A 15,844-nucleotide genomic window follows, 5' to 3' on the forward strand; every position below is an offset into this window, starting at 1 on the left:
TGAACCATGGGATCATGACCTGAGCTGAAGTCGGATGCTTAACTGAGCCACCCAGGTGCCCCAACAATGCCATTTTAAAAGTTAAAACTGATCTTATCAGATATTACTGCCTATGAAATAGGCTTGCCAAAAAAAAAAGAAAAAAAGTTTAACTTCAGTCTAATCAAGCCCTTAAATCTAACCGTTAGTTTACACGAACAATATTTTAAAAAAAGATGAAATGGCATCACAAGGAAACCGATAAATCGAGAGTATGGAATACTGTACAAAATAGTTGGCCCTCCTTTTCCAAAAATCAGTGTGATTGAAAAAAAAAAGTACACCTTATGCTAAGTGAACTAAGTCAGTCACAAAAGGGTATGTACTGGGGGCACCTGAGTGGCTTAGCTAAGCATCTGACTTTGGCTCATGTCATAATCTCAGCTGTGCTGACAGCTCAGAGCCTGGAGCCTGCTTCAGATTCTGTGTCTCCCTCTCTCTCAGCCCCTCCCCTGCTCATGCTCAGTCTCCGATTCTCAAAAATAAACGCTAAAACAAACAAAGGGCATGTACTGTAAATATGAGGTTCCTACAGTAGTCAAATTCATAGAGACAGAAAGGAGAAAGGTGGTTGTCAGGTGCTGGGGGTGGAGGGGGGAGAAGAGTGGGAAGTTAGTGTTTGATGGAGACAGAATTTTAGTTTTTCAAGATGAAAAAAGTTCTGGAGATGGATGGCAGTGATGGTTGCACAATAATGGGAATGTGCTCAATGTCACTGAACTGTACTCTTGACAGTGGTTAAGATGATAAATTTTGTTATTTTTTTTTACTACAATTACAAAATAAACATGTTAAACAAAAGAAGTAGAAGGAGGAGGGCTGTTATTAAGAGGCTTAAAGATATAACCAAATATAGTGAGTCACCAACCCTTTATTGGATCCTGGTTTGAAAAAAACATCTATAAAGACATTTTGAGGGCAACTGTGAAGATCTGAATATTGGCTGGGCATTGGATCAAATTAGGGAATTACTGTTCATTTTATTAAGGATGACAATGATATTGTGGTTATGAAGGAAAATGTTATTTTTGGGCGATGCATGCCAAAGTTTAGGCGTAATGTTTCATGTTGTCTGTAATTTACTTTAAAATGATTCAGCAAAAAAATGTAAATATTAATAATCAGCTAATATTTGAATTTAGATTGTAAGTATATAAATGTTCATTATACTGTTCTTTATATTTTTCTGTATGTTTGAACATTTTCATAATGAAAAACAAAACCAAAAAACCCCATCCTCCTAAACCCAGAAACGCGATCTATAAGTAGAGATAGGATGTTTGTTGCCCTCAGGTAAACCAACCACTGAAGACAACAGATTCCCAGTGCAAACACCACCTGGAATGCAAGACTCAAAGTGTATTCCCTAGATCAGGAGCCTGACCTCTGAGTCTGCTATCAAGTTTCTGAGCAAACAGATACAAAATGAGATTAGGGAAAACCAAGAGTTAGCCAGTATGGCTAACTAGAGAAAATGGACACTAAGGTTTTGGAGTCTAAAAAGTCTGGACAAAACTCTACAATGGCCATCAGAGGTCCCTTCATACAGATGACCCTCACCATTATGTCATGCTGCTGGTGAGCAAGGTTCCTTTTTATTTGCTGGAGACGGGCGTGGGTCACATTGTCTTTTAGGGCTCGAAAACAGAAGTGCTGTGAATAGAAGGAAGGACACAACTAGTTACAAATCAGCAGCATCTGTAAAAGTAAGAGCAGCTAAGCCAGAGGCTCAGTCGTGGATATTCACAGCTGCTCCCATGTCCCTGGGATCCTTTCTGCTTTGAGATTCAGTTGGGAGTCTGATACAAGCCAGCCCACACAGTAGGCACTTAATAAATAGCTGTCTAACTGATCCTCCGCTGTCCACTGTTACTGCACAAGAACAAACACACCCTCACCTCTGACCAGGAGAGATACCATGGCCCAGAGGGAACACTACAGACAAAGGTTAAAAACATCAACTTTGCCTCTCAGAAAAAGAGACAGACTTTTAGCTTATGGTGTGTTTTTTTCAAGCCATGTGTGTGTGGAGGGGGTGTCAACATGCACACTTATACAATTAGAAAGTAGTTTTGTAGAATAGAATAAAAGGAGGAGAGGGAAGCCTTGGTGAGTTAGGGGGGCTGGGGTAGGGGTAGGGGCAAGATGCGAGACTGGCTCCAGCTCCAGCAATACTGCCTCACATGTCACCTAAGCAAAGCCTATTCTCCAATGCCCTGGGCTCCAGTTTTCTGAGACAGAAGTGAAGCGTTTAGGGGTTTTCATATTGTGGTCTGTGGAACCCCAGAGGCTCCTGAAAGTGTCTGAAGATCTCCTTATGTGGTGAGGGTTGGGGAGAGCAGCAGAAGAGGGACTACTCCCCAGACTCTGCTTCATCCGCAGAATTTCTACGTTGATTGATTTCACAGACTAGGTTCCCACAATTAAAAAGAGGGCCTGCTCTTGGGGTCGTGAGTTCAAGTCACATATTGGGTGTAGTAGAGAGTACTTAAAAACAAAAGAAGAAAAAGAGGGCCCACCATGTAAAAAAGTGCAGTACTAGATCACCTCCAAGTTTCCCTTACAACTCCAGACCCTCTGACCCCACACCATTACCATTTCTTATCCAAAATGAAAACAGGGACACATACAATGGAACAGAGCTTCTTGAGTGAAGCTAATCCCACAACCAGATATACTTGAAGAGCATTATGTGGGCCTGGGTTCCCCAAAAGTGGATGGTTAAGCAGGGTTGGTAACTATGGTTTTGAAGCAACTCCTATGTGTAGATAGGCTTTCTATTACAAAATGTGCTTTCTTCTTATCACATACTATATAATTAGTTTATAGTTTTTATAATTAGTTTATAGAGTTTTTTAAACATGGTAATGTCACATCTTGGACCTTGGTCAGTTGTGCTGTTAAAGATTAAACACTAAAACTTTGGCAGTTCCTGAAGAAGAAAAAAAAAAAAAGGCCTTGAGAGGCTTCCGTGTTCTCACCAGCAAGCTGTGTCTGCTGTGATCTTCTGCCGCCTTCCACTGGGCCGCTTCTTCAGTGCACAGCAGCACATCCGCCAGGGAGTTAAGGCCTTTCATCTCAAAAGTGTTCCCACCCCAGCACACTGCAACCCAGTGACCCATCGGGAGGGTCCTGGGTTGAGGGAAAATAGGCATGCCAGGTGGCCTACGTCCACCTCTGCCTCCTCCTGATGATCCCAGGAAGAGGAGGAGGCAAAGGGAAACTGTGAGTTGCTTATCAAACAGTTGGCCTTGCCTTTCTCTCTTCTGATGCCCATTTGATGACAGGCAAGAACAGTTGAGATAAATTGCCACGAATTACAGTAAACATTTGCAAGTAACCTTATCTAAAGCTCTCCTGTCTTCCTGCATCCTTTGTTTTGGCACCAAAACCCCAGTCAGATGTTTCAGCTAAAAACCTTGGAGTTATTTTCAAACCTTGTCCTCCCACTCTCTCCATCTACTGGGCTGCCAAGTCCATCTGGTCTCCTCTGAAATCTCTCCTGCTTTTCTGTTCCCACTCCTGATGCCCTGCAGTGCATCTGACTTGCTCCTCACACAGACTGGCGAGAGTCTCATGTAACTGCTCTCCTCGTGCCAGCTTTGCCCTGTAATCCAGACCTCTCAAGTACAAACCTGCTCCATCACTTCTCTTCTTAAACACCTCCAGAGGATCCCCAGCGCCATCAGGAGAAAGCCCAAATTCCTGACCACTGCATCCAGGGCTCTACAAGCTGTTCCCTAGCCTGCATCTACCTGTACTGCCCAACAGCCATCCACACCCCCACAGCTCTGTAACAGATCCCTGTCACTGCCCTTGGATCTTTTCTTCATCTATGTGTAAACACCATTCCTTCCACCTGAAACACTCTTCCCGACTTTGCTAGGTGATCCTTGAGGACAAAGTCAGCTCAAGCCCCACCTCCTTGACTGAATCTGCACATCTGGGCACATACTGTAATGAGGGCAGTGATTATGGACATGTGCACAGGAGTCAAAGCACCAGAGTCAAATGCCTGGGTTAAAAGCTCCTGGCTCTGCCCAATGATACACTGTGACTTTGACAATAATTGAGCCCCCTTGAATCTCGGTTTCCTTATCTATAAAATGGAAATACTGACATCTACTCCACAGGGTTGCTATGAGGGTTAAACAGATAATGCATAGTCTGTACATGGTAAAGCACAATAAATGGAAACTATGATCATAATGTTAGGGCTGCCAAGAAACACACAGCCATGGCTATTTCCACCACCTAGTGGGTAAAGAAAAGCAATGAAATGGCAACATAAAATTCAGGATAGTGGGATTACCACTGAGGGGGAGGAAAGGGAATGCAATCAAGGATGAACAGTGTTAGCAAATCGGCAGGGTTCTAATTTTTTTTTTTAATTTTTTCATGTTTTTTTATTATTTATTTTTGAGAGAGAGAGAAAGAGAGAGAGAGACAGACCACGAGTGGAGGAAGGGCAGAGAGAGACGGAGACACAGAATCCAAAGCAGGCTCCAGGCTGTCAGCACAGAGTCTGATGTGGGGCTCGAACTCACGAACCGTGAGATCATGACCTGAGCCGAAGTTGGACAATTAACTGACCGAGCCACCCAGGCACCCCAGCAAGGTTCTAATTTTTAAGTTGGGTAGTGGGTACATAAGTATTTTAATACCATTCATTAAACTGTTAATGTGTACTACACATACTCTTTTGTAAGCACATGTCCAGTGAAAAATTTTTTAAAAAGAAAACAGAGATCAGGACCACCTTATATTGTCAGTAATTGTTTTCCAAATATCTCCTGCCCTTTGTCTCAAAGGCTGCTGAGCTCATGATGCCCTGGCTGTGGTGATGGATAGGGCTGGGTGACTGAAAAGGATACAGTGTTTCCAATGAGTAAAGGCCCGCCGCATTGCCATCTTCCTGGCCAGCCCTTCCACGCGTGCGTGCACAGCATACAAACTCTCCTTCCGCTCCCAGGCCCACTGCCAATCACAGAAGTGTGTCTGGAGCACAGTGACCCGGTGGAATCGCTCAGCCATGTCTGCAACAAAGAAAGTAACTACGTGCTGCCCCCTGCAAGGTTGAGAGATGAGCTGGAAGCATCTTTAAGATAAGCTGCACCCTACTACTGGCAGACAGCAGGGATTCGAGGATGTTCTTACAAAGAATTCTAAAATAAAAGTTTTTTTAGGCAGGGGAGGGTAATTTGGAAGCCCTTAGCTACACTTCTTCTCTCCAAGGAAAGAGAAAAGGTCTGTAATTTTAGGGAGGAGGATGTTACAAAATCAGTTCTATTAAAGAGTTGAGGCTTCCACTTAACTACTGATGACCAGGAATGGTGGCGGCTGCTTTCAAAGAAGACTCTTTCACATTTGCCTCTTTACTGATGTCTCCTGGGTGGGACTTCAGGGGTTGACTCAATGACACAACTTGGTCACCATGCTGGCAAAGGTGTTTTTCGAGCTTTTAGCCAGACTGATCCTGGCTGCCAGTCACCTGCTTTTAATACTAATTAGCTAATGGCCTGATGAACTGAAGTCCAGGAAGTGGAAGGGAATTGGTCCTGGAATTCAAATGCTGTAAAGAGAGGCACATTAGTCAGTGCCTAAATAACAGCTTATCATGCTAAATAGCTTCATGCCTTCACCTTCCAGGCTTGGGCAACCAGACAGTGGGTCTCCTTCATTATCCTCAGACAGACACATTCAAACTCTCCCAAAAGGCAGTTGCTGGCCTGGCAGCCCAGGAGGGAGGCCTGGGTGAAAGCCAGCCCTGTCTAGCACGCTGCTTGACTCACTTCTGTGTGGGCTCCAGAAACCAAAGTACAGAAAGTACCAACGATCATGGTCAGTGTGTTATTACTTCTGAACTCTAATTGGGAAACTAAACCATGAGAATAGTGGTTAAAAAAACCCTCAATATCCTAAATCACATGGGTTGCATAATTGGGGAGAAGTAGAAACAATCCAAATATCTATAGATACAAGAGTGGCTAAATAGATTAAGATAAGCCATCCTACAAAATGCAGACAATCATTAAAAAAATAACATTTATGAAGAATATTGAAAGACATAGGAAAATGTTTAGTTGTGTAGAAAAAGATACAAAGTTGTATGTATCCTATTAATCATAAATAATCACAGTATTTATGTAATAATTAAACCCTGTTGAAAAAAAAATATTTTTAGTGGAAAAGGCCAGAAGGAAATAACTTAAATGTGAATTGAAGATGATGTATGTTCCTCCTCAATCTCTTTTTTCCAAAATTTGTGGCATAATGTGGTTATCTCTATTTTTTTTTTTCCTTTGGTTATATCTCTCCTAATAAAGAGCAGCACCACTGGCAGAAGACTGTAAATTGTGACATGATCCTCTGTCTCTGGAGCCTGGGACTTCCTGCTCACCCTTCTGCTGTCTCTTCACTCTGCGGACCTGCAGGTATCCAAGCCAGGCCTTCAGGGATTTCCACTTTTGCCAATGCTGATGGTATTTCACTGCGGAGACCATCTTCTGTCTCTCCTTCTGGACATACAGGAGCTGTTCCTGCCACTGTGACCAAGCCTGAAAACCAGAGAAAAGGCAACAATCAAAGGAGAGGCAGGAAAACAGAGGTGAAGTACTGGTGAGGGAAAAGAGAAACTGAGATACAAAGCTAAAACTAGAAACAAGGAAGTAACAACTCCCAAGCAGGATCATGAGCTATAGAAATTTGCAGTGAAAGGCTCTTTAAGAAGGACATTCTACTTCCAGAAAGTAATTTATTTTCTGGATTAAGAACAAGGAGGGGTGCCCGGGTGGCTCAGTGGGTTAAGGGTCCGACTATGGCTCAGGTCATGATCTCACAGTTGTGGGTTCGAGCCCCATGTCAGTCTCTGTGCTGACAGCTCAGAATCAGAACCTGAAGCCTGGTTCAGATTCTGTGTCTCCCTCTCTCTCTGCCCCTCCCCCACTCATGCTCTGTCTCTGTCTCTCTCTCAAAAATAAATAAACATTAAAAAAAATTTTTTTAAAAGAACAACAAGGAAAAAGAGGAATATAATAAAATCAACGAACAGACAAGAAGCTGTGACAATCCAAGGGGTGATATATTTAATTCAGATTTGGGATAGACGAGGGTCTGCCTTTCTCTCCCAAGTGGGAGGAAGCCTATCGTCTCAGGCACATTAGTTTCTGGGAAGTGTGACCTGCAGAAGTTGAGGGTCTACAAAAGGATTCCCTCAAAACTATCCATAATTGTGCACCCTTAGCAAAGTCTTCATGTGTGCCTAGCTATATGCATGCCCTAGTTTGAAGATGACAGTCTCAGATGACAACTTCATACCTTCTTTTCTTAAACCTGTAACACCTATTCTCCTTTCCTTCCTCTCAGCTGAATACCATTCTTCCTATTTCACCAAGAAAATAAAAGCTATCAAAAGAGAATTTTCTCAAGCTTCTCTCACATCTACCTACCCACCTACCCACAGGCTCTGCCTTCTCTCTGGCTACTCTGAATAAAGTATCCATACTCCCTTCCATCAGAAGTTCACCCCCGACTATGGATACATCCCATGTCTCTCACCTTCTCAGGTTCATCACTGGCAATTTCTCCCCCTTCTGCATCATTGGTTTTCACCCTCTACTAGGTTTTTAAAATCAGCGTATGAATGTGCTATTATTTCTCCAATCCTAAAACGCAAATCCTTTCAGGGATATGACAACCGAAAACAACAGATGACCTCTGATTGGACCCTGGACCTGACAGTAAAATAGCAATAATCTACGGTTTAAATATGAATTGTATTGTAGATATTACCATATTAATATTGAATGTCTTAGATATGATAATGATATTGTGATTATATAGAAGAACATCTTTGTAGGAGATAGAAGCTGAAATATTTAGGGTAAACTTTTATGTCTGCAACTTTAAGCGACTCAGAAAATATAAAGAAATATATTGATATACTTAGAGAAAGCAAATGTAGGAAGATGTTAGCAATAGGATAAACCAGTGAAGAGAATATAGTATCTGTCATTTGGTGTTTGTCAAAAATAAAAAGCTGTGGGGAAAAGATTACTGTCACAAAAAACACTACCCGGAAGGAATAAATCAGATTCCTAAGCAAACCACCACTTTGCCATCCAGCTAACACTGGAGTTCTTTTCTTTCCAAACTCCTCAAAAGAAGGGTCTATTTTCTAATTTCTCTTCTCCCAGGAAGGCCTTCATGAATCCTCTCCCCATCAGGCTCACTGAAACTGCTCTTACCAAGAGCATCAATGATCTCCGCGTTGCTCAATCCAAAGGTCAAATTCCACTCCTCACCTTCCCTGGCCTGCCAGAAGCATCTGACATGGCCAATCAGGCCTGCAGATTCTCCAGGCTACCTTCGCCTTTATTCCTCCCAGGCTCAGTCCTGGGACTAATCGCCCTCCCGCCACGACCCCCCAAGCTATACTCACTCCCTTTGTCCTTTGATGCAGTTTCATGACTGAATACCAACTGCATGCCAAGAACTCCCAAATTTACATCTCAGGTCTGGACCTGCCCTCCATACTCCACATATATTCAACTGCTTCCTTCACATTTCCTTGAGGATGTTCAAAAGGCCTATAATATAGGCTGAAGACACAAAGCTCAGAATGGAGCTAACTCCCCTCCATCTTCCCCATTTTACTAAATGGCAACTCCACTGTTCCAGTTACTTAGGCCAGAAACCTAGGAGTCACCTTGGACTCTTTCTCTGAAGCTTTACGTCTTAACCATCTGTTAGCGAGTCTTGTCAGCATTACCTTCAAGGTATACCTAGAATCCAACACCATCTTGCTATCCTCCTTGTCTAGAATCCCACCTGGGATTTTGTAATAGCTTCTTAACTGCTCTCCCTGCTTTCATTCTTGATCTTTTATGGTCTATTCTTAACACAACAGCTGAAACCAGGGATGCAAGCCTCCCTGGAACCCACAATTTAGACATATGGCTTCTAGCTGCCTCTGACCAGAGTCACGTAGCCCCTACTTATTATTTAAAAAAACCTGTAAAGATGCCTCAGGGAGTAACATAAACTTGCCTCTCAACAACTCTGTGGGATGCTGTTCTGCCTGAGATAACAAAAACAATGTGCTGTGTTTGCCAGAAAAAAAATAATAATTTGCAGCTTAGTGATAGTCACAGGATGTAGAACTTTTGCCTTTGTAATCTAGAGATGACATCGCTAATGCAATCCCTAAGAATGTTTTGCAGTTCCAGGCCCATAATGCAGAACGACCGGGTCCCTGAAGCAGAACGACCATCTCACTACAATCACACTGAAACCAGACTGGGAGATGCCAAAAGGGACAAGATGATCAAGGAAGGAAATGTGATAGCTGACCTAACTCTAATCAAGTGTGATCCAAGACCCTGAGACCCTTACCCTGAATTTTCACCCTTTAAAAACCCCTGCTTGTAAAGCCATTAGAGAGTTTGGGACTTTTGTTTCATTTATTTATTTTTAATGTTTATTTTTGGGAGAGAGCGAGCAAGTGAGCACAGGCAGGGGAGGGTCAGAGAGAGGGGGGACAGAGGATCCAAAGTGGGCTCTGCACGGACGGCAGAGAGCCCAGAGAGCTGAAGTCGGATGCTTAACCAACTGAGCCACTCAGGTGCCCAAAACAGTTTGGGACTTTTGAACATTACCTTCTCGTTCTCCTGGGTGGTGCCACACTAATAAGTAGCCTATCTTTCTTCACAGCAAAAGTTTGGTATCAGTTTTTATTGGCTTGCTGTGCATTGGATGGATGAACACTTGCGTGGTTTGGTTACATAGCCAGAGCGATCCTTTTTGGTTTATTTTGGTTATGTCACTTAAATCTCTCCTTTTTATGGGACAGTTTTCTTTCCTGCCTCTTTTCCTCTTTCATGCAACCAATTTTTCAGAGACACTAAACATGTCCCACATTTTAGATTTGGCTGATTGTCTCAGCAAGGGTCTTTGACTTTTCTCCTTGATCCCTATATTTCCTGGGAACTGATAGTTAGATTCATGTTAGACTTGGTTGGAGTCATGTTCAAATTTTTAGGCAAGAACATTTCTCAAGTGGTGCTGGGGCCTCCCACTACCTCGCATCATGAGGCACGTCATGGCTGGCTGCCCCAGTTTTAGCCATGTCAAGACTGTCAGTGGCTTCGGATGAAGTTAGCCTGATCCCTCCATTACTTTTCCTCATGGTCTTCTCAGTCAGTGGTTGCTGCTTAGATCCATTTTCTCATTAGGGGTGGCAAAACTGATTTTCTGATTCTAGTAATCCTTCTGCATCTACTAACTGGAATTTTGTAAAGAGGCCTACCCTCTGGTTTTGCAAAGATATAGTTTATACAGGAAAGGCAGGGAAAATGCTTGATTTTTTGTTTTCATTAATTTAATTTTATTTTTTTTTTTGAGAGAGAGAGAATGAATATATCCCAAGCAGGCTCCATGCCCAGTGCTCGGCCTAACATGGGACTCACTCATGATCTGAGTTGAAATCAAGACTCGGATGCTTAACCAACTGAGCCACCTAGGCTTTCATTAATTTTCTAATTGAGTAAATGCTCTAACAACCCAAATATGTGACCAGTGAGTTCCTCCTCCCCCATTATACATGCATGGATTTTTATATATTTGATGTGTTTTCATTCACTGCAGTCATTACTTTCTGAGGTCCCAACTGTTCTATCGTAAGTCTATGAGTCTTTTGGCTGAGTTCTGACACAATTCCATTAGCCTTTGCTAATTTCCTCACTTTCCAGCAGAATATATCCTGGGCTTATGATGTCCATATCCTGCTCTAGACCTGGAATCAGCCATTTCTCCAAAAAGCCTCAGTTCCTTTCAGCCAGGACATAACAGAGACCATAACTTGGGCACTGGGAATGCTAAATGCCGTACATTCTCGCTACTCATTGCTTCTAATTTTTCAGTAAATAGAATTAGAAATACATTTTTTAAGGTTAAAAAACATCTTAAGTCCATATTGATATTTACATTTCCAATCTCAGATGACAGGGCTTTTTATTTAATTTCTTTTATATTTGTAATCTTTTCTTTTAAAGTGAAAATCATGATTCCCAATGCCACTGCCACAGTCATTTGCTCTATTTCACAATGTAGCTATAATAGTTTCTAAACCTGCCATGAACAATAAGACTACTGAATGCGGGTTTTGGATTTCCTAGAAGTTCTTTGTGTCCTTAGAATGCATCCCACTAGGGATGAACAGTCAAAATATTCTATTTTAAAGTTATTTGAAGTAATTATTTTCTCTGTATAGTCATGGCTACAAATTTAAGTTTGTTTTAGTGTGCCTCAAAATTCTAGGGATTGTTTTTTTTTCCTTTTTGATTCACTTGAGTAGTTTTTTTTAATTATATAAAATACCTACACGGTTCAAAGTTAAAATTGTATAAAAAAGTAAAATCACAGAAATATTTTGTTTCCACGTTATTCCCTGCGACCCCCTATGGGTAACCACTTTTTGTTAGTTTTGGGCTTATTTTTCCCTTAGTTCTTCTCAAAAATATAAACACACGTGTGTACACACACACACACACACACACATACACACACACACCTCTCTTTCTTCCCAAAAGGCAGCACATGATGAACCAAAGGGATCCCATTAAGAAGTAAGTGTGATCATATCACCCTCGCTCAAAGCCAGCAGCTTCTTACCTCCACTGGAATAAGAACCAAAGCCTTCATGGGCGTAGCCTGCAAGACCTAACCTACAGTCTCTGCCTCCTTATGTATTTCATGACCTAATCCTTCCTACTCTCCCTCTCTTGCTCATCAACATATCACAAGATGGATCAAGTTCATGGACGGGATGACTCAGTATCATAAACATGACAATTTTCCCCAATCTAATGTAAAAAGTCAGTGCGTTATAGTAAAAATCCTAGTAGGCTTAGAGGTGGAACTTGACAGTTGATCCTAAAATTAGTAAGAAAGAGTAAAAAGAATAGGTAAGGTGATTTTACAAAGATCGAGAATAAAACAGGTCATCCTTTTTCATGTATAAAGACTTAAGAGATAGCTCGTAAAAGTAGAAACAGTAATAAACAGCTAACACTTACTGAGCTTTCCATATTCTAGGTATTGCTCTAAGCCTAGTACATGTATCATCACACTTAATCTTCAACAAACCTATGAGGTAGGCACTATTATTATCTACTTACAGATAAAAAAATCTAAGGTACAGGGACGGTAGGTAACTCATTAAAAGGTACAAAGCAAATAGGTGATTGAGGTAGAAACCTAGGTAGTCTTTCTTACCTGCTTTATTCAATCACAATTAATAGTGTGGTATTGGCTCAGAGAGAGAAATACAGACCAATGGAATGAAGAGCCCAGAACAGACCCATGAATAACTGGGACTTTATAGTGAAAGTAGATTAATAATCATATAAAAAAGATAAAGGACAGGGGCACCTAGGTGGCTTAGTCAGTTAAGCATCTGACTCTTGATTTTGGTTCAGGTCATGATCTCACAATTTGTGAGATCAAGCCCCACGCAGAGCCTGCTTGGGAGTCTCTCTCTCTCCCCCTCTCTCTCTCTGCCCCTCCCTGCCTCAAAATAAATAAGTAAACTTAAAAAAAAAAAAAAAAAGATAAAGGATGGATGAATCAGCAAATAGTGCTGCAGCAATTAATTATCCATATGGAAAATGACAAATTAAGACCCTTTTCACATGATTTATAAAATTAAACCCAAAATATATTAAAGACCAACCCATAAGATACAAGAATAAATTAGGCTAGGGTGAAATTAATAATATCTGTATGGAAAAAAAGGCATCATAGGCAAAGCAAAAAAAAATTTTTAAAAAGCTGGAAAAAAGTACGTGTAAAGTATATAACACTCAAAAGATTAGCTTTTGGTTTTTATTGTTTTAAATTTATTTATTTATTCCTGAGGGGGGAGGGAGAAAGAAGATGAGAGGGAGGGAGGGAGGGAGACAGAGAGAGAGAGAGAGAGAGAGAGAGAGAGAGAGAGAGAATATGAATGAATGAACCCCAAGCAGACTCCACACTGTCAGCACAGAGCCTGATGCGGGGCTCAAACTCACAAATCGTGAGATCATGGCCTGAGCCGAAATCAAGACTCAGGCACCCCTAACAGTCAAAAGATTAGTAAGCAGAATCTAAAACAATGTCCACAAATCAGTATTTAAAAAAAGGGGGGGTGGTGCCTGGGTGGCTTAGTCGGTTAAGCATCAGACTTCGGCTTAGATCATGATCTCACAGCTCATGAGTTTGAGCCCCGCGTTGAGCAGCCTAGAGCCTGCTTAGGATTCTGTGTCTCCCTCTCTCTCTGTCCCTCCTCTGCTCATGCTCTATCTATCTCCTTCTCTCTCTCTTAAAAATAAACATTAAAAAATTAAAAAAAAAAAAAAAGGTCAAATAACCCAACATAATAAAGAGTGAGGAATGTAAACAAGCTCAAAAGCAGAAACCCAAATGCAAACAAGCATCTGAAAAGATGCTGGGCCTCACCAGGAATCAGTGAAACACAAATTAAAGCAACAGTGAATTACTGTTCCATACCTATCAAATTGGTGAAGATGACCAAGTCTGGCAATGCACAGTGCTAAGGAGGCAGAAAGAAATGAGAACTGAAACGTTAGCACTTAAATTGGCACAACACTGGGCAATCCTTAATAAGGACAGAGAGATGAATACCCAATGAACCAACAAGGTCATTTCCAGGAACCAGAATACAGAATCTCTCAGACTCTTGCACAAGAATATATGTTTAAAAATGCTCTCTGCAGAACCATTTGGAATTGAAAATATGTAGAAGTAATCAATAGTCCATCATTAGCATAAATACTGACTACTATTGAAGCAGATAAACTGCACCTTATTCATACAATGGCATAGTGTACGGTTAATAGATCTCTACATACCTACAAGGATACACCTCAAAAATATACTGTTGCATAAAAAAGGCAAGCTGCATAGTAATGCCAAGTATGACACCATTCATCAATTTCCTAACTACACAAAACCAGAACATTTCTTCTTTGTGGTATGTATGCACACATTTCTACAAATGAAAAAGAACACAAGGGAATGATAACCTTGTATCAGTGCAGGGGACATCTCTGAGGATGGATGGTGGCAGAATGGAGGAAGAGCAGGGCTTGAGCAGTGTTTGAACAAGTATGGAAAATGCGAACACCTTCTAAATCTGGGTAGTGGTTACTTGGGTATCTGCTCATGTTTTTATAAAGGTTTTATATTCAGTGTTTCTATGTTTGAGGTACACAAATTGATAAATTTTTTTTAATTTCACATATCTCATGATGTCTATGCTGCCTAGTTCAGAGATGTCATGAGGCTTAAAAGAAATGACTTAAGTATAAATTCTTGGTAAACCATATGGTACTTACTAGACATAATGCACTATTACTCATAATCTGCATAATAAAATCTGGTCTTAAGAGTTTCACACAGCTTTTGGTCCGTATCAATATCTTTTTTTTTAAGTTCATTTATTTATTTAGAAAGAGAGAATCCCAAGCAGGCTGTACAGTATCAGTGCAGAGCCTGTTAAACTGTGGAATCATGACCCAAACTGAAATCAAGAGTTAGATGCTCAACTGACTGAGCTACCCAGACACCCTGTGCCCCGTATATACTAATATGATCTTGATGATTCATAATTTTCACGGAATTTGACTCTGAATGACCTTGGGTTGTTTTAAATTTTTTTTTTTTTAACGTTTTATTTATTTTTGAGACAGAGAGAGACAGAGCATGAACGGGGGAGGGGCAGAGAGAGAGGGAGACACAGAATCGGAAGCAGGCTCCAGGCTCCGGGCCATCAGCCCAGAGCCTGATGCGGGGCTCAAACTCACGGACCGCGAGATCGCGACCTGAGCTGAAGTCGGACGCTCAACCGACTGAGCCACCCAGGTGCCCCAACCTTGGGTTGTTTTATACGTTAAATCCAACCACTAACCATGAAAACCTGCTCTCACTAAAATTATTCAGTCAAATCTGTCGTTGCAAGCTTTGAAGACAACAATCAAAAGGGAATTCTGAAGTGTTCTGAGCAATAGCACCAGCAGAATGGGTTTATAGGCTCTCGGAGTGGCTCTTTGGGAGAAAGGTGAGAGGAGGAGAGACAGAGAGTGAGGGACACAGAGGCTCTGTGCTGTCAGCACAGAGCCCGACATGGGGTTCAAACTCACGATCCAAGAGATCATGACCTGGGCCGAAGCTGGACACTTAACCAATTGAGCCAACCAGGTGCTCTGAGCAAATTTTTTCTTCAAAGTCAATTAATAACTATTTTAGACTTGCATGGCACACAGTCTCTGTGGGAACTACTCAACTCTGCCCTTGTAGCCTGAAAGCAACCTTGGACAATGCAGGTGTAACTGCATCCCAATAAAACTTTATTTACAACAGACTGTAGGCCAAATATGACATGTGGGCCACTCTGTGGACCCCTGACCTAGATGATTGTATATGCTATTTGCATGTGATTTCCATATACTGCACACCTTTGCACTGACGATGCAACATGTTGTCAGATTAAAAAGAGATTTACTCCTATATATAGTAAAGGTCACTTCTTTTTATTCCCTATTCCCTGTTCTATTCTCTATAACTGACATGGCGGCCCTAGAAGTACTCAGCAGACCAAAGAACTGAGAGAAACTCAGAGTCTATCAAAGGTCATAAGAAAGCTTCACCACAGCATAGTCTTAGTACAGATGTTAGGCCTTTATTACTGGCCAAAAGCTAGTGGCATCCTCAAAAGAAACCTCAATATAAGCAAAATTGTATTTAGAAG

The 15,844-nt window shown here is 41.4% G+C and overlaps 1 protein-coding gene across 16 annotated transcripts in view; it reads right to left on the reverse strand.

Annotated features, from left to right (window-relative positions):
- SFI1 (SFI1 centrin binding protein) overlaps positions 1–15,844 on the reverse strand; it is a 104,858-nt gene that overhangs the window by 33,014 nt on the left and 56,000 nt on the right. For 11 of the 16 annotated variants that reach the window (XM_042909496.1, XM_042909498.1, XM_042909504.1 and 8 more), the window contains 4 exons: positions 6,440–6,596; positions 4,914–5,075; positions 3,021–3,091; positions 1,600–1,692 (listed from right to left, as the gene is read on the reverse strand). In XM_042909496.1, the coding sequence (XP_042765430.1) occupies positions 1,600–1,692; positions 3,021–3,091; positions 4,914–5,075; positions 6,440–6,596 (483 nt within the window). The remainder of the gene's footprint in view (positions 1–1,599; positions 1,693–3,020; positions 3,092–4,913; positions 5,076–6,439; positions 6,597–15,844) is intronic. The other 5 variants (XM_042909506.1, XM_042909501.1, XM_042909505.1 and 2 more) reach the window with 1 other exon arrangement.

This window comes from Panthera leo, chromosome D3 (genome assembly GCF_018350215.1).
Source record: "Panthera leo isolate Ple1 chromosome D3, P.leo_Ple1_pat1.1, whole genome shotgun sequence".
Classification (NCBI taxonomy): Eukaryota; Metazoa; Chordata; class Mammalia; order Carnivora; family Felidae; genus Panthera; species Panthera leo.